General features: G+C 41.1%; 1 protein-coding gene across 1 annotated transcript in view; it reads left to right on the top strand.

The window, feature by feature from the left end:
- LOC115055504 (glutamate receptor ionotropic, delta-1-like) overlaps window positions 1-9975 on the top strand; it is a 205114-nt gene extending 195139 nt beyond the window's left edge. Inside the window, exons 13-16 of the mRNA XM_029521365.1 lie at window positions 2248-2443; window positions 4068-4234; window positions 5686-5926; window positions 9538-9975. Coding sequence (XP_029377225.1) covers window positions 2248-2443; window positions 4068-4234; window positions 5686-5926; window positions 9538-9975 — 1042 coding nt within the window. The remainder of the gene's footprint in view (window positions 1-2247; window positions 2444-4067; window positions 4235-5685; window positions 5927-9537) is intronic.
- Window positions 9976-19289: the final 9314 nt, after the last annotated feature.

Raw genomic sequence — 19289 nt, 5'->3', positions numbered from 1 at the left:
CATCACAGATACTGAACAGAGGGCTGGCTTGGATCTCACTATATCGATCATGGATCAAAGCGTGTTTTATTGTTTTGAGAAAAAACAGCAAATGAGAAAAATCATTTACAAATTGTTGGCAGATGTCCTCAGAACCACAGAGTGTGTATTTTAAATTGTCATTGAAAATCACTTGTGAGTGATTTAATTTTACCATATATTTGATTTCTAAAAAACAGCTGTCTGTCTTTTTCATATTTTTTCTTAAAATACAGAGAATTTCACCCCTTGTAATTATTATTTTTTTCTCTCAGCTGGATATAAACATTTTTAACATTGATTTATCTCAGATCTAAAGTTTGTGTAGTCACATAAAAGCAAGTTGTTCAAGACGAATGTTTTACTTGAAGCAGCAAAGCTTGTTGGAAATGTTGAGCACATTGCCTGTGAAGCTCGCCTTTTCCACAACAGCCACAGCTACACCATGTACTTTTAATGAAATAGTTCAATTAGTCCAACATCATCTTGAGATTAACTATTCTCTTTGCAGGAAATTGGGGGAAAACTGTTTTCTTTGTATAATGTACATTTTGTTGCTTGTTTATAATGACTTTCAAAAGAAATGCCGTCAACATGCAATACCACTCATAGGCGCAGGCAGTCTTCCGAGTAAACGGCGATTCAAATTACACTGGAAGAAAACTCTTAATTAAAAGGAAGCTGGCATTTAGTAAATATGATGCTGTACCAAATTGGCAATTATCTCTACATATAGAACAGAGCTGCTGCACGAAGTCACATTTCTTATTGCCCACACAGGCTCGGTATAATAGGTATTTCAGTCAGGAGACAAAAGTTTTCCCATCTGAAATACTGTTCAAAAGTAGATTAGAGTTTGGTGCAGACTCCATCAGGGTTTAATACCCCGTCATGAGTGCTGAACCCATAATGAGGCAAAAGCCTCCTTACTCACCATTACTCTGGCCCCGATTGTGTTGCTGGTAGTTCTGGGGCAAGAGGTGGTGAGGAAAAGCATTGGCATTGACATCAGAAGCAGCAGGCAAAACACTGCAAGTGCAGCTAATTTGGTCGATAAAGAGAAAGCTGATATGTGATTTCCTTCAGTGTGGAAGGCGGAGGTAGCATTATGCTCATTGATTGAATTGAGTCAACCTGCAGGGAACTGAAGCTTGAATTTTAAACAGAGAAACAGTTGTATATGCATGCATATGAGCCATGAGGCTGAGGTGGGGTAATGAATAAAGGTGGCGTGGAATGTTATCTATCAGTGACTTATTATATCATATTTACATAGAAATAAAATATGATCGTAAGCTTAAAGGTTAAGGTGCAGGCCACCTCCCTTTAGGTGGTGGAAGAAAAAAAAAAAAGATTTTTCTCAGGGGAATCAATTTCTGTCTTCCACAAGCCAGTTAAACGCACAATTTGTCTGCGTGTTATTTTAACAGTGGAAAAATGTAAACAAAACTATTTAAAGAAGGACGAATAATTTTAATCAGTCCATTATAGATTCCCTGAAATTGCTAGAATACTACATTTGATTAAATGTTCAGTGTTTTGAATCAAAAACCATGAGCCCTTTTCACATTAAAGCAGAAGTTTAACAAAATTACTGATGTCATAGCTTAAACACAACAACTGATAACTGTTCACGCTTTTCGCTAATGATGAAATCAATATTAGTCAGTTCACAGGTTGTATAAACACTGGCCGCTTCTCATATCGCTGTCACACCTGGGGGGGAGGCAGGTGGAGAACAGACAGGGGCAGGTCCAGATCAGAACGGTGGTGAGTTTTCCAGGGCAGAGACAAGGGAGGCATGTCAGAGGAAGTCACCGTTGGTAACAGGAGAACGCTTGGAAAATGTGATCTGACCGTGTGTGTGTGTGTGCAGGTGATGATGAGCTGTCTAAATGAGATGTCATGCATTTACACAAGGATGTTTTGTTAGTCTGAGACAGCAGGATTTTGTGTTTAGAGAAAGGCGTGGAAGGTTTCGAGGAGTGTGTTTTATCAATCATGAATAAAACCATGTCAGCTGCAGTGGTTCCATTAACCCTTTGCTGTTTGATCGATGTGAAAATATCATTACAGTTTCGTTTTTTTGCTGATGATACGCTTCCAAGTCACAGAAACACTTTTTCAAACCTTGTATTAAGTCATTTTAAAAATTGAGACGAACTGAACAGTCATGTAACAGAACCTGTCTGAATTTCTTGTGACTTGTCACTGTCACCCTGACTGCAGGTCGTTCCAGGACCTGTCCAAGCAGGTGGATCTGGTTTACGGGACAGTAAGGGACTCGGCGGTGTATGAATATTTCCGGGCCAAAGGCACAAATCCTCTTGAACAGGACAACACGTTTGCAGAGCTCTGGAAGACCATTAACAAGAACAACGGCTTTGATAACTCCGTCTCCAACCCATCAGAAGGAATCAAGAAGGTCAATATTTATTTTGGTCATCACGAATAGTCCTTTGACTATGTTCTGAAGGAAAGCAAAACAAAAACTGTCTATTCTTTCTATTGCATTTGAAAGACATCCGTGTTTATGTCATATCAGAACAAGACTGTAGGACTACAAACACAGGACTGCTGGTTGGAGAATGAGGGAGATGGGTGTCAGCTCTCCCGTCGGCCGCCATCTCGCCCTCTTTTATAAAGCCGCTCCCCTACACACGGCAGCCAATCTGGCGGGCGCTAATATCAGCACAGACTTGCACACCTGTGAAGGCGATCAACAATTAACAAAACCAGGAAATAAACTTATACGACCTCAGTCCTGATCTGTTGTGCCAACTATTTCACACATTCCTTTTCTCCCCAATTGATTTCACAAGAAAAAACGCAGGCAATGAAGGAAGTGCTTTTTCTTCCAGTAACACTTCTTGCTAAAATTTCTGAACATTATAATCATATCTTCATCTCAGAGAGAACTGAATACTCAACATAACCTCAGCCTTGAGAGTAATTATGTACTACGAGTAACATAGCCAGCTCATGACTAACTTAGAAGCTAGTCATTTCAATTTCTCATTGACAGAAACATGTGAGCAACGTGATCATTTTAATGTAGTGAATATTGAGAGGTTTCATTATTTTCACAAGCTGAAAATATCCTGTTGAATTAACTTTCAATGCATTTTTCCTTTTTTCCATCCATCTTAAACACAAATAAGAAGTCCACAAGAATACACTCTCTGGAAAGCGTTTGAAAAATCCATAACTAAACAAACACACTACAAAGGATTCTAGACATATTTTATAAAATGATTCAAGTGCAGTATTCTACACACCATAGCCAATGGGCCATTGGGGGCGGTGGGCAGTAATCTGCCAATAAATATTTTATTTCCATTTTATTTTGCTGGCATTTATTTTTTATTGTTTTTGCAGCACCTGAATTACTGTGTAGTTCTTTATACAAAACAAACAATTGCATGCTCTTCATTCTGGCTGAGTTTTACTGTTTACCTAAGAGGAATTCCACCACAAGGTGTTTGTTTATTAAAGGTCGGTCGATTTTGAGAGCCGTCGATACTTAAGAGCATAGTCTTACTTTGGATTGGAAAAAGCTTAGAGAAGTGCATTCAAACACACAAAAAAAAATCCCCCAAAAGAAATCAGTAGGATATCAGTCAGATTTTCAGATGGCATTGTTAGATATATTCTCCACAGAAACGTCTCGGACAAACGTCTCGGAAAATAGGCTACACTCTAAACTACACAAATTCAACAGTTAACCCTGCTATTTAGCATTTACATGAGATAATAGTGGTTCATGCTAATTTATGGCCATTTAATCGCACACTGACTGAGCTCTCTGTACCGCTACCAACATGTGTTCAAGGTGCAAAAGTGCAAAAAAAAATCTAAACATAAAATCCATATGAATAGAATGCTGATCGATTAGGATGATTGTTCTCTCTATATTTGTAATCTGTAATTTTTTGAACAGGGTAAAAAGGGAAGGTAAATTTAACAGAGGCTTCGCAGCTAAGATTGTGCCATTCTGCCTGAAACTATATAAAATATTCTTGCTTTTGTATGTTTCCTGTGGAATGCAGGCAAAGCGAGAGTCATACGCCTTTCTGTGGGACATGGCGGTGGTAGAATATGCTGCTCTGACAGACAGCGACTGCACACTGACTGTGGCAGGAAACAGTATGAGCACCAGAGGCTATGGCATGGCCCTGCAGCATGGCAGTCCCTATAGAGACCTCTTCTCCCAGAAGTATGTATCCATACACACACACAAACATTTTATATGATATCAATAGTGAAGGATTGATTTGTGCTCAGCGGTAATTGGTCCAACTAACACCTTCTGGTGATGCTATCAACCAACCTGAAAATTGTTTGAAAACATGAAAGTATACCAAAGGCTACAGCTTAGCATGTTTCCAGATCTCATTTATTACTTTAGTGGATACACAGAAAAAAAAAAAAACTGTTGGTGAAAAGTATGAAGATAAGCAAGAAAAGCAAGAAACCTTGTTTTTGTATTAGTTTAGTCTATATATGATGAAGCAAGGTTAGGGTTTCAACCTAAAGACTACCCGATGCAGTTTCACTTGAGGAAGCATGTTTGATATGCACAGATGCTCCTACTTGTTTTTGGTCGACCTGCGTTTTTTCTTCCCAAGATGAAGGTCTTTTCAGTGCAGTCTTCCAAAAGTGATACTAGTGATTTGTAAATGTATATCGGAACAGGAGGATAGATCATTCTGTAAACTAAAAGCTATGCCCCGGTGAAAGATATTGAAACCATCATTTGGGATGAAAAAGAATACTGAAGATAAGATTATCCTTCATTAGTCTCTCAGCAGGGGAGATTTGCAAGGCATCAGGAGTTGCTATGTTTCTTGAATGAGAATATGCATTAATGGTTTCACGTCAAAAGCTAAGGCAGCTGTGTACACGTGCCTGATTGTTCATTTCTCCCTGAATGAATGTGCAGGTTTGTGTCCAAAAAGTCTGTATGTGCCAGTCACTGACGAAAAGACTGAGTAATGATTTTGGAGAAAGCTAACCGCTCCAATGGGACAGATTCTCGTCTGTTAGCACTCAGCCGACATTATTCTCCACCGAAACATCTATTCATTCCACTCAGCTCTTCCTGTGCTAACTAATGGGCTGACTGTTGTGTTTGATGATCTTTGTTTCTGGCTTATATAGTTTGATATGAAACCAATTAATCTCACGGTGATTAGTTTTTCTTCTTTGCAGTGTTTACACAGATCTGGCCTTGTAGAGCTTGTTAGCATTTAGAAATAGCTTCAGCACGATATCGGTAATGTGTGACACTTTTGCTGCTGGAAAGTGCACTTTTTAACAGCATTTTACCCAAAATGGGTCTTAATTGGACTAACAATTAATTCTAAGACAGTGCATAACTGTGTTTTTTATTAGTTTTACACACATCATTACTGTGTAATTATAGTCATCCAACACCGGCTTACATTGATTTTATTATTTTCTTTCATGTTTGTCTTAGTTTGTCTTTTTAAAGTAAGGTATTGTTTAAAATTTTAAATTTAGAGATAATTTTCTATGCTCTCTCTTGAATTTGAATAGCTTGTGTTTAACATCAGCAGAATCTATGTTGTTAAAAGAGTTGTTGAATTTCCTTTCACATTACTAAGCAACTGCTGAGTGAAAGGACAACTCAAATTTCTTCTGCAGGATTTTGGAGCTTCAAGAAAAAGGTGACCTGGACATCCTGAAGCAGAAATGGTGGCCGAAGAAGGGCCGCTGTGACCTACAGAGCTACGCAGACGCCCAGCCGGAGGGACGGGCGCTGCGTCTCCACAGCTTTGCCGGGGTGTTCTGCATCCTGGCCGCCGGGCTCCTGCTGGCCCTCCTGGTTGCCGCACTGGAGACCTGGTGGAACAGCAACCACTGTCGGAGGGAGCAGCCCAAAGAGGTGACCAATGACAACTCATCGGGCCAGGGCCAAGGCCCAAGCCTGCTAACCCAGAACCGGGCTATGGTGACCAACACGGGTCCCCCTGCCCCTCCGAGGCCCCGGTCGAGACCCAGACCCCCGGGCCCCCCGGTCCTGCCCAGAGATGCCACTGCCACACTCTACTTTATGGATCCACCAGGCGCTGATGCCAGCCCCGATTTAGTAGAGCTGCAGTATACCCAGTTATAATAGGTGTGCCGCTGATAAGAGTCACAACATCATGTGATCAATCTACTCATTCCTTCTCATGTTGGGAGAGAGGTTGGGGTGCAGTGTTAGGGACTTCTCTGAGGCTTCTCTCTCAAACACACTCTCAAACACAGGATTCTCTCTCATCCTGCTGCAAAAAGTTCTGCCAGCATTTTTTCATCAAAGGCAATGATGTGAGAGAACCGCATCTGGAATTATAGCCATAATTAATGTTGAATTGCAAATTCAAAACCATGAAACCAAAACACCAAAATTGTACTTCTGAGTCAATAAGTGCTTCAGTCGTGCAATAGCTCTCTTTAGCTAATCCATTCAAGTCTTAATGCTTTAGCGCTCTGACTTCATCTTGCTGCTGTTGACTGGGCAGCCCCGCTGCATGAGGTGTCCAGACTACTAAGGCTTGACATGGATCCCTAAACTAAAGTGTGAGCAAAAGCAGTTATTTAATAAAGAATAAAAAAATAAAAATATCTGAGCCTTGACCTGCCTGTTTGACCTGAACCACTGACTGAAACTAACCCATTTAAAACCCACTCCTGTCTTAAAACCACAAAAAAAAAAAAAAAAAAAAAAAAAAAAAAAAAATCACAGTAAATCAAACTCTGCCAATTCTGGGTTATGATTCAGAGGGTTAGGGTTTGAGTCATTGCTGCTGATTTCTATTTCAGTCTGATAATAACCACATACTGCTGTTGTGTGAGATTCCCGACAACCATCTCTGCCTATTTATTTATGGACCATAAGATGCTCCATTGTTATTATGTTTGTAGACATATTTTTGGAGAAATTCTTCTCAAAATTTAGAGGATCAAAAGCTTCGTCTAACAATTTTGGATTTGTTTTGAGTATTTCAGGAACAGGGGTCTTTGCAACATGAAAAACTAGAGAGTAATTTGTCAGAACAATACAGTATAAATCTGTTCATAAATTGTGGGAATCTAAGCCTAAATATTCCACAGAAGTACAGAACCAGATCCCTTTCCTCCTTTTTTTCCAATGAAATGAAATAAAATGAAAAGCTTTTCTGCCCTACACAACCAACAAATTGGAAGCTGTCCAATATGTTATTCAATATCAAGTGGGGTGGGGTGTTTTGTTTTGGGTTTTTTTTTTAGGTTGTTGTTGTTTTTCCTTTTTGTTTTGGTTGCGGTGACAGGGGAGGTTCACAGATTTGTTTTTGTTTGTTGTTTTTTCACTCCAAAACATGGTGCAGTAGTCATTCTGCCCTTCACAATACAAGCATGTTGCAACTTCCCTTTCAATCTTGCAAGAACAAGTGTAATACTCAAAAGACCGGGATGGACTAAAGCTTGAAATAGTTTGATTTCCCACAAAACCATGACAGCACAAACATGCAGTATGTGGACATTATGACAGAAACTTTAAAATAAATGCTATTGTAGGCCGGACCCATTAGCCTTATCAAGGAATAGATCAAGTTTTGGGGAAATATGTTCATATGCTTTCTTTCTGAGAATTAGGTAAGTAGATGGTTACCACTCCAACGACTGCCTTCACGAGGTGATTGGTAGAATGGCTGGGAACAGGGGAAAACAGCTGGCCTGGCCCTGTCCTTAGTTCTTTTGTAGGTGTAGGTGTAATTTATGTTTCTTTTCTGGTTGTCTCACAGTGGCAGCCAGATGAACTGTATCTGCCAAGAAATAGTTGAAACTAATTCCTCCTTACTCGTGATGACCTTTGGATGCCACTGTTCTGAGAAAAAGTCAATTACAGGTGTGAGTTAAAAAGTTTGTTGTCAGTGCATTTGGGTAAAAACAACAGAATATGAATTACTTTTAATTTATTTATTTATTTATATGAGAATAAAAAAATCAAGATGAGGGAATCTATTTAAATGAGAACTTTCTTCCTTTCAAATGAGTTAAATCAAAATGTTTGACGATGGCAGCATCATGTAGCAGCATAGCAGGCTAAACTAAGGGAGATGTTGTCCCAACATAGAGAGGCTCACATTTGTCTTTTTAAACAAATGCCACATAATTTACACAACACTTCTGATCATTTGTACGTATGATTGAACCTGGTATGCAGACATGAGAGTGGTAGGCTACACACAGCTCTTTGAACTAATTCTCAAAAAGAAGAAAAAAGTCGATTTTCCAAAACTCTGAACTATTCCTCTTATTGCCGAAGTACTGACTTAAATGTAATTATATGTCAATGTCTGGGACCATTTTGTTTATGTATCGTTGTCTATGATCTCCAGCAGGTGACTCAGGATCATGATGTGGAAAGGGTTTCTGGTCCATTGACATATAATGACATAACAAGCACGTCACCAGATGGGAGGCAGGAAATATGGACAGTCAGAGAGAGAGACTGGGAGGAGGCCAAGGCTCTTGACACAGGTCAGGAGAGGCCTGATGCGCTGTACTGGATGGTCATTGGCTGCGTCAGGGCATGGGGCCGGGCAGGGGTAGATTGTAGTTGCTTCATTTGTCATCTCACCCCATGGTCCCTTGTTATTTGTGCCTTTTTTTGGTTTTATCTGTGTTATCTGTGGCTGCATGATGATAAGATGTTGATGTGTGGAGGGCAGGGAGCATCCAAATGTGAGTATGGTAACATTCTGGGAAAATATCCTCTGATTTGGCTTCTCCCTCTCCTCTCCCATATTGATGTTATTTCATTGATGCCTGTACCAAAAAAAAGAAAGATTTTTGAGAAATCCTCTAATTTAGATTACTCCAACTGACAGGACACAACAAACAAGGCAGATTCAGTAGATTTGTGTCCATTGTCATGTGTCTTGTTAAAAGCTGATGCTCTTCATGCAAGAGTCACCTGCTGATGTGCAGTCACGTAATTATGGAGAACAATTTAACACTTCTGCATGAAGAGGGGAATCTTCATTTAACTTCATTTCACAAGTGCAGACATTTCTTTTTTACAACCCCGTATTTAAGACGTTCCTAATTTAAGGTACTGTTCCACTTGATACAGTATCAACTGAGTTAAAAATTCCAATATATTTTAATTCATGTATTTGGGTTTCCTGCGTTAAGCAGTCTTCAATCTTACGTGAATATTAGTAGCTGTGATGGACTTCCTCTGACTGACACAGTAGACATTGCTTGTATGCAAGATAGCTGGCCACGGTAACGATAATGAAACAACCATTGTGTCCTCTCTTTTTCTGTCTTCTTTCACTCCCCATCTTTGTCATTCACTCATTTAACCTCTTAATCCCTTTGGCTACACATTCATCTTCACTTTTATTCTTTATCACACTCATTCATTCTCTCTCTTTCATTAAAATGCCTACCCACCTTCCTTTCTCTTGGCTTCTTTTATTCCACACTCTCTATGACTCTTCCTTTCTCTCCATCCATCTTTAGGACAAAGAGATGAACCTGGAACATGTCCACCAGCGTTTGAACAGCCTCCTGGACGAGGATTTGGCCCACAAGCAGCTGCCAGGTCAGTCTATCGAGATCTCTGCCCTGGACATTGGCAGCATGCAGCCCAGCCAGTCTCTGGAGGCCTTGTCTGCTCGGGACTACCCAGCTCACCGGGGGCCACGACCACTCTCTGTGACCACCTTCCTCCAGGAGGGTCATGGGGCAGGAAGGACACTGGGTGCAGCCGCTGGCAGGAACTTGCCCTTGCCCCTCAGCAGTGCCACCATGCCCTCTATCCGCTGCAAACACAGGGCACCCAACGGGGGCCTCTTCCGGCAGAGCCCAGTCAAGATACCCATGCCAATGTCCTATCAACCAGTGCCAGGAGGACCCATCCCAGAAGCCAGTGAGCCCAGCCACGGGACATCCATCTGAGCACGCCACACACTGTCGGACACTCAAGCTCCAGCAGAATATTGGCGAGCTCAACAGAGTGAAGAAGTATAAATAAAATACTAAAAAAGGATTTTTATTACCAGTGATCAAGAGTCAGTGGGACAACACATGACAAGATACTAGGACTTCAATGTACATATTTGTAAGTACAGAGAGAGGAAGAAGCAACATTAAAAAGTGTATTTTGAATATTCAACAGTTGAGTTTAAAAAACATAAAAGTATTAAAAAAAAGACTGTTTGAATGGCTTTGTAAATTTTGTTCTAAACAAATAAAGGTGACAATTCTTTGTGGTTGTTTTCTAAGTGCCAAGTTCAAAGATGTTTTCTTTCAGATTAACATTAACTGAATGTACTGTAAGAATTCATGATGAAAAGAAAATCACACTTCAAACACATTGGAAGAATTTATTTGTTTCATATGAAAAAAAAAAGAAATAAAAACGATAATACAAAAACACCGATGTGTGCTTGAAAACATGTTGAGAACAACAGTGTTGTGCTGTCAGTGTCTTATTTGTGACTCTGGGATCACTCATAAAATTATATCTTAAAAGACAATAGGAGAGAAATGATCCTTAATCACCTTCCAGCATTGCAATTATTCCAATAAATTACACCTGACTCACATTTTTTTTAACCATTTAGAAATGCTTCTAATCTGATGAACTGTTATTTAGGCATCAGTTGGTTGCATCTTCAATTTTGCCCATGTTTAATTTATTTGATAGCAACTGATCATTCATCTTAATTCCCAGTTTTTCCACACTCCCATTCACCTTGGCGAAAATATTAGCACAAGCTCAAAACGGGGAGGCAGAAAATGACCAGTCTGGGGATAATTAGTCACAATTGGGCCAACTTGTAACCAAATCAGACACACACATACATCAGTTGTCTCTGCGTGTGAGTACAGCGATAACACAAGAGGCCCCATTTGGGTGTAACACTTTGGAAAGCAAACAATAGTAAGGTGGGGGAGCTTGTGTGGGGTGCAGTCATTGAGTATAAACTGAGTCAACAAATGAACAATCCCTTCAATAAGAAGCTGATTCCTTATTTGGACAACTTACAGTGGAACCTGGTGATCCACAAAATTAGATGTTTGTCAAAGCATTTCCTAGTGTTGGCTTAACAGCACCATTTATTTCTGCTGTTTTTGTCTTATTTGATTCAACTTTGGCCCATTTCAAAAAAAGAAGTTTGTTCATAGGAAGTTTTTATTAAATATAGCTACATAAAGGGGGGGGGGGGATTCCAAATCTAAATTGGCCATGTAGACAACCATACATCATACAGTCCACAGTGGGAAATGACCATTAACTACAAGTGTTTATAGTATATTTGTTTCCAAAATAAATTAGACAAAACGTCCACCAAGTTTGAGTTAAAACAAGCAGAGGTGGACAGAGTACACAACTTCACTGCTTGAGTAAAAGTATAGATGCTCCTTGTCAAACATCACTCCAATACAAGTGAAAGTAGCCTCGTCAAAATATTACTTAAGTAAAAGTACTAAATTATTTGCTTAGAAAACTAAAGTAAAAGTATTAAGAAAAATAATTAAGGAAATAAAGGAAGGGAAAATACATTTCTACAGACATGTTTATAGCTCAAAAATACCTTCAGTTAAAGAGGCCCTGCAAGAACCGGTCTGTGGACGGATCCGATTTGTCAACGGATTCAGTTCCCAGTGGGAATTCCTGTTCCTCTCAAAAAGCCATTTTAACTGACACCGCCCACAGGACCAACCCAGAACAACTGCTTTTACGGAAAGCGAAGTGGTACAAAATGATTGACAATTTGCGTGAGATTGCAGCGAAAACGAGATTTCCCTGTTGGTTTGATCATCTGTTATTTCATTTGGTATTACCAGTCAATGTTTTTAATGGAAAAGAAATGGAAATCTGCGATTTCTCAGCTCTGAGTTCACGCCTGTTGATTTGTTTATAATTGTTATGAGTAAATAAATACCATGCTTTTTTGCTGAATTTTTGTTGTGTATATGCTACAGTTTAACTGGTTGATCATCACAATGACAATTATGTAGACCTATAGCCTATTTTATGGGCATGTCGTGCAAGAGATAGCCGATAATGTGCCGGCTTTCAGGAAAAAATTATTCTAAGTGTTCGGTGAATGGATCATTGACTTTCTTATAAATCATGCACTTACTTGGAACTAACCTAGGGCATAATCCAATTCCCAACCCAGTTACGTGAATGTGTGTTCATTGTGGTAAAAGGGACAAACTTGTGTTTAACGAGTTCGTGAATTATGAAATATATGGACACTATACGGTGGGTGTTTCCAATGAGCAGAAATATGGCGTTCGCAGGCGTTCCGCCCGTTTCCAAATAAATGGTAAGCAATAGTGACGTTACACGTCAAAAATAATGTCATCGATTGGTCAGTCGAGCATGCTAACCAGTTAGCCAGCAGCCCATTTTGAGCCCATGGTTGGCATCCGTTTACACAGAGATTGACAATGAATGGTCTGACAAATGCATTCTCAATGTATTGTTTTAATATAATAAATAATATATCAGTAACCTACACGTTGGCTTGTTCCATTTAGCTTTCCAGGTAATAATACGACCAAGATGTATGATGTACAATGAGCCGATCGTTGTGGAGAAATCATCCAGGTAGGATGAGGATTAAACATCGTGGCCATGTCTGTACGTGTTCCAGTTAAGAATATGGCCACGATGTATAATCCTCATCCTACCTGGATTATTTCTCCATCACGATCGGCTCATTCTGCATTATACATGGTGGCCGTATTATTACCTGGAACACGCATTAGCTTATAGCCAGAGTTTGGATGTCTTCTGTGGACATCACTGACAACACGGTCCAACTCCTCATCACAGAATACAGGTAGGTCCGTCCGTCCGTACACACACACACACACACACACACACACACACACAAAACATTAACAATGAGTAATATCCCGGTCCTTGTGTGTGTTGTTGTGTCTGAAGCGGTGGAGTACTTCTAGATTTGCGGTCAATATCTTTGTGTGGAAATAAAGCCAACAAGTTAAATTAATTCCTCTGCCCCCCATGTCACTTTCTGTTACCTGACTGCAGCTCTCTGTCTCTTCCTTTCTGATGGAGCTACCAAACTCAGCTGTTTCTGTCAAAGATAACGTTTTGTGTCGGGCTTTAATACAAGCTAGGCTAATGGACGTTAGCATTAGAGCTGGCCAGTTAGCTTACATTACAAGCTAACGGCCCTGTTTCTTACCTTGCTCTACGTACGTTTCTCGTCCCAAATTCACCGTCACCACCCTTTTAAAAAAAATATTTGTATATAAAATGTCTTAACCCTTTATTTTCCTTTCTGATCACCGGAATGATGCTGACCGGACATTTTCCTACCGAACGTCAGACAACAGAGAACAGAGAATATCTATACAAGATTACAGGCTATCTATACAGACATTACAGTAACAGTAACCAAGGGGGGCGGGGCTTAGCTAAGGCTTGGTGGCCAAACCATTTGTTGGGGGGGGGGGGGGGGGGGGGGGACAAGTAAGAATCTTGTGTAACTCAAACATTACATAATCTTACACTAAAATAGTTGTTTATTTTTACGTGTCCTCCATAAACAAATCATCTCAGTGGGTGATTCGTTTGATCTTTTACTGTTCTAGTCTATGGAAGCGTCCTGTCTCCGGTCTAGCCTCGGTCCGTTCCTGGATGGGTGCCGTCACCGGTCTGGTCTGGTCTGGTTCGGCCTCGGTCCTGGGGGGGGGCGCCGTATCTGCATTAGCCCAGTCCATTACTCTTGACCAATTAACTCCGTAGACATGTTCAGGTGCCCACACCCGGAATCAAACCCTGACCTTTACATTACATACTCAACATGTACATCACTTGTTCCATTTACACCAGGTATATATATTTACAGTCCATTACATCATTCATTCACATCACCTACCCTGGCCAGGAATGAACCCCTCCCTCGTTGGTGTTTGCGTAACCACCGTGATTCAGTCGCTCTTTTACTGGTCTGGTCTGTCTCGGTTCGTTTCTGGAGGGGTGCCGTCTGTCTAGTCTGTGGACGCGTCCTATGTCTAGCCTCGGTTCGTTTCTGGAGGGGTGACGTCACTGGTCTGGTCTGGTTCGGCGTATGTTGTTACATACATGTTACATGTTGCATTGTTACATTGTTACTGTATATCTCTATTACTCTTAACCAATTAACTGTAGACATTACATCACTTACATACAGGTTGAACATTACATCCACATCACTTGTTACATTTACATCACGTATATATATTTACAGTCTATTACATCACTAAACCCCAGGGATACATTACTTACATACATTGACATCACCTACCCTAGCTGGGAATCGAACCCCTCCCCCCTTGGTGCGAGACGGCAGCGTTACCACTGCGCCACAGCGCTGCTCGACTTGCAGAATACATTTGCCTTATTTCACCATTCCACATTTACGTCACCTGACCTACCATGTGACGTGTTCACCCAGAGTGAGCTGGGATTGGCTCCAGCACGCCACGTGACCTCTTCGTCTTAGCTCCGAGTCCACGCCTGTTGATTTGTTTATCATTTTTATGAGTAAATAATTTTTGTTGTGTATATGCTACAGTTTAACTGGTTGATCATCACAATGACAATATGTAGACCTATAGCCCATTTTATGGGCATGTCGTGCAAGAGATAGCCGATAAAGTGTAGTCTTTCAAGGGAAAAATATTTTTAGTGTTCAGTGAATGGATCATTGACTTTCTATAAATCATGCACTTACTTGGAACTAACCTAGGGCATAATCCAATTCCCAACCTAGTTACGTGAATGTGTGTTCATTGTGGTAAAAGGGACAAACTTGTGTTCGACCAGTTCGTGAATTATGAAATATATGGACACTATCCGGTGGGTGTTTCCAATGAACAGAAATATGGCGTTCGCAGGCGTTCCGCCCGTTTCCAAATAAATGGTAAGCAATAGTGACGTTACACGTCAAAAATAATGTCATCGATTGGTCAGTTGAGCATGCTAACCAGTTAGCACATTTTGAATCGACTAACTAGTGTAGGTGATCCGGCGCTGAGGTTTACTTAACGAAGGCTGCTCTCGCACAGCTAGGCTAGTTGGCACCCATTTACACAGAGATTGACAATTAATGCTCTAATAAATGCACTCTCAATTTATTGTTTTAATATAATAAATAACATATCACTAACCTACACATTGGTTTGTCCCGTTTAGCTTTCTGTACACTGAGCTGTGTTTCTATTTGCGTTTCTTCCTTAAGTACGTACGGTAACATAGCAACTACGCACACTCAGCAGTAAATCAGTTTAAAGGGGAACAGGAACCTGGGGGGGGACCAAATCGGTTGACACACCCGGTCCAGTCACTAGTCTCTGTCCTTTTCCAACACACCTGATTCAAATGATCAGTTCGTCATCAAGCTCTGCTGAAGTCCGATCAGGAGTCACACATTTGAATCAGGAAACATCCAGGAGCGGATTTGGAGACCTCTGGTCTGGTCCGGTCTCTCGTCTGTACTAAACATACCTTAGACACAATAAACACCGTCTCAAACTCCAGGGGGTCTGGGTGCCCGGTCCGTGGAGGTCTGGCCTCTGCTGGATTTAGTTGCGTGAGAATTTAGTAACTTATGGTCGCGGCTCCCCACATTAGCTAGCTCAGCTTATGCTAGTGTAGCTAGCTAGAAAGCTAACTCTCGTTTCACCTTAGTTTGGCTCATCGACGCTGGTAACCATGGTAACTAGCAGTCAGGGGTAAGGACGCACACAGGGAAGAGGAGAGGCGGAGTAGTTGAACACATGGACCGGCTTTATTCAGCTCTTTACTTCCTCCAACATCACAACACAGGACTTTTAGGAGTTTCATCACACTTGCTATAAAGCTTACAGCCGCTACAGCTGGCGTCACTTCTCACCATTCACCGGAGAGAGGGACAAACGCAACACAACTCAGCATGGCTAAGTGCTGACTACTTCACACATTACCCTGAAAGACCCGGAGAGGGATCCCCTAAAGTGGAGCTGTGTGGATAATAACCAGGTATTTTAACACAATATCTCATGTGGCACGCGTATCAACATACATTTCAACATAGTTCCACATTCCTGAGCCTATTTTGTAAACCTTTCATCATCTAAACTTTAAGTAGCGAGTAACAATAGCATCAATCAAAATGTCGTGGAGTACAAGTACAATGTAATGTCATCAAATGTAGTGAAGTGAAAGTAAAAATAATACTCAAAGTACAGATACTAAAAAAGAAAAAAAAGTTTACTTCAGTACTGTCCACCCCTGGAAACAAGAAAGGGCAAGTATGAGACATCCAAATTTATTAGCCCCCTTATTACCCTTTCTGAGCCACAGCTGACAACCTCTTAAAGTAGTTCTTTACTAGGTTTGGCACATGTCCCCTGAGGGATTTGGCCCATACTTCCATTGCAAATTGTTCCAGCTGGTCCAAACTGTGGTTTCCTAGCATGGACATTCACCCTGAGCACCTGCCACAGATTCTGAATAGGACTGAGGTCTGGGCTCTGTGTGGGCCACTCCAGGGCCTTGGTTTTGGTATCCCTCAGGAACTGTTGGGCCAAATTTCGATGTATTCTATGAGTCATTGTCTTGTTGGAAGACCCAGCAATGACCTAAATCTAGACTACAAGCAGATTTCTGCAGATTATCCTTCAAAATGTCAACATAAATTTTCTTGGCAAAGCGTAATCAAAATCCATGTGCCCAAACAGTTCCCATTTAGTCTCATCAGACTAAAGCACAGACTTCCAAAACTCATCTTTACCTTTCAAATTTTCAGAGGCAAACCTCAGTCTGCAATTGATGTGCCGCTCTTTGAGTAAAAGGGGTTCTTCTGAGACAATGGCCCTGAAGCCCACCACGATTGAGAGCCCTCACAACTTCATTCCTTGAAACATCAACTCCAGAAGAGGCCAGGTAAGCAACGATCATCTTGGCAGATGTCTGGGGCTTCTTGCTGGCATCTCTGATTTATTCTCTGAGAAATCTTGCACTTATGACCACACTCAGGTTTGTTTCTTACAGAATTTGTCTCCTTGTTCTTAGCAATGATGCAGTGTACAGCAGTTGTAGACACTGTGAAACACTTGGAAATGGCAGTGTAGCCTTCCCCCTTATCATGAGCCTTCACTATCTTCTTTCTGAGTTCAAGACTGATTTCCTTTGTCTTTGGCGTGGAGAGTAAAAGTAGTCCCTCTCAATAATATGTTCAAGAGCCCTGTTCTTTGGTGTTCTTTTATGCTGATTGAATTCTCAGGTGTTGTTAGGAAGCCAATTGACTTCAGCTTTCAAAACACAGGTGTGTTTGATTGGTTAATTAGGTGTGTTTTTAAAGCAAAAATTCCCATGGGGGGGTAATATTATTGACCACCCCATTTTTCACTATATTTGATATAAAGCAAGCCTAAAAATTTATTTTGCATTCCAAAATGTACCAAAAGCACTGGTGAATGTTTGACTATATCGAGTTTTATCGATGCTGCAAAGAATTTTAGGAAAATGTTCCATAATTTCTGGGGGGGGCGAATCATTTTGGCCTCAGCTATAGGCCTTTGATCCAACCCTGTTCAGAGTGCCTCCACAGGTCACGGTTGGTCAACATCTGCCACCTCAACCCCCCCAATATCCTGCTATTAAAGTTAACCAGGTATTTTAGATGGGTGTACAAATTGTCATTTGAATGAAGAACTGAATAGGTCGACTCCTGTTGGCGACTGCAGTCACAGCATGCTCTTCTTACCTCACACAGCATTTGTGTTGCATACGTGAGGGAACTAACTTTCTTCCGGGTGTAACTTGTGTTTATTTTAGCCTCACAGCAGTTATTGGGGAATATATCGATCCGCTGAGCCGGGGGGTTTGGCCCCCAAGCTCTCTCAGACCTTTACCCCTGATTATGATAGCAAAAGCAATAGGGATCCTTTGACCCTTACCAAGCTGCTGGAGTTAATCACATCAGTTGGGGGTAATTTCTTTTTTTTCTGTGCATTATATTTATCATAGCTGTGGACCCACGCTGCTGACCTAATGAGGATAGGGATGAACACCTGCCTCCTTTTCCGACATGTGGAGTCTCCATCTGCTTGTTTTCACCTGAGGGCAGAGTGTTTCACCAGGGGGTCATGCTTAAAGTTCCTGGATCCTGGAGGAACAACAATGTGATATCTCATTTCAAACAGTCTACTATGTTTACTGGTGTGGCGCCTGCCCACTGAATTCAATGGTGGAACCATGTTTGGACAAAATTTTCAAGTTATAACAAAGTGGGCTCCACTTGACTGACTATGCCCCCCAGGGTTGGCTTTCAATTGCTTCCCTCAAGTCTGAGTTTGTGCATGCACGTCACTGTGCTTGAGCTCGGAGATCTGTCTGAGCTTATATGTTTGTTGAGATTGTTGATTTGCCCTCCTGTCACCTCTCTGGTCCGGCGGTCCTGCCTGCCAGTCTTGGATGTGGCGCCCAGCAGAGCTGTAAAATCTCCATGGCTGTGCTCAAAGGAACCACTGACCTTGTTCTGAGAGCTGAGTCCTGTCAGGCACGTACTTCCTGTTTTTGCCTAATGCAAACAGCCCACTGTCAGGACTTTATGTCAAGACTCATCTTTTGACATGGCCTTTTTCACCTCCACATCAGATATAGCGAGCATAGAAGCTCTGCCTCAATTTCCACAATTGGAACATCCACTGCAGATGAGAGCATGCTGCTTCTATCTGAAGATATTGAAAACTTCAATGTAAATCTCAAGTCAGTTTCTAAACACTGTGTAATTTGGGGTTAAACGAACATGTACAAGTAAAATAGCCAATGTGGAAATACTGTAGTGGACAGCAAAAATAAAAAAAAAATCACCTAATGGGCCCATATTACTTGTAAGACCAAGATCATCCGTTTTTCACATAGCACATTATAGTAGGAACAGGGACTTCATAATTATACAATTCTGCCACATGACTCGCATGAATAGTCTGTATAATTAGCTCATGTGGGCAGTGTAAGGCAATCTGCTGTAAAATAACTTCCATTCTCCCTGTAGGGAGATCACTGACCGTCTGTCCAGACTGCCTCTGCAGCCTTATTATCTATTCATTGAGCCATCATACCTTGAACGACTTGCAGGGCTTTTACTTTTTTGCCCAGAGGGAAACTCTTTTGCCTCTTTGGCCCCCAAAACTTTGAATTTGAACTACATTAACTTGAAATGTTTTTATTGCATTTATAGTACCTAAGAATA

The sequence above is a fragment of the Echeneis naucrates genome, chromosome 15 (assembly GCF_900963305.1).
Source record: "Echeneis naucrates chromosome 15, fEcheNa1.1, whole genome shotgun sequence".
Classification (NCBI taxonomy): Eukaryota; Metazoa; Chordata; class Actinopteri; order Carangiformes; family Echeneidae; genus Echeneis; species Echeneis naucrates.
This window is presented reverse-complemented; position numbering and strand designations above follow the sequence as displayed.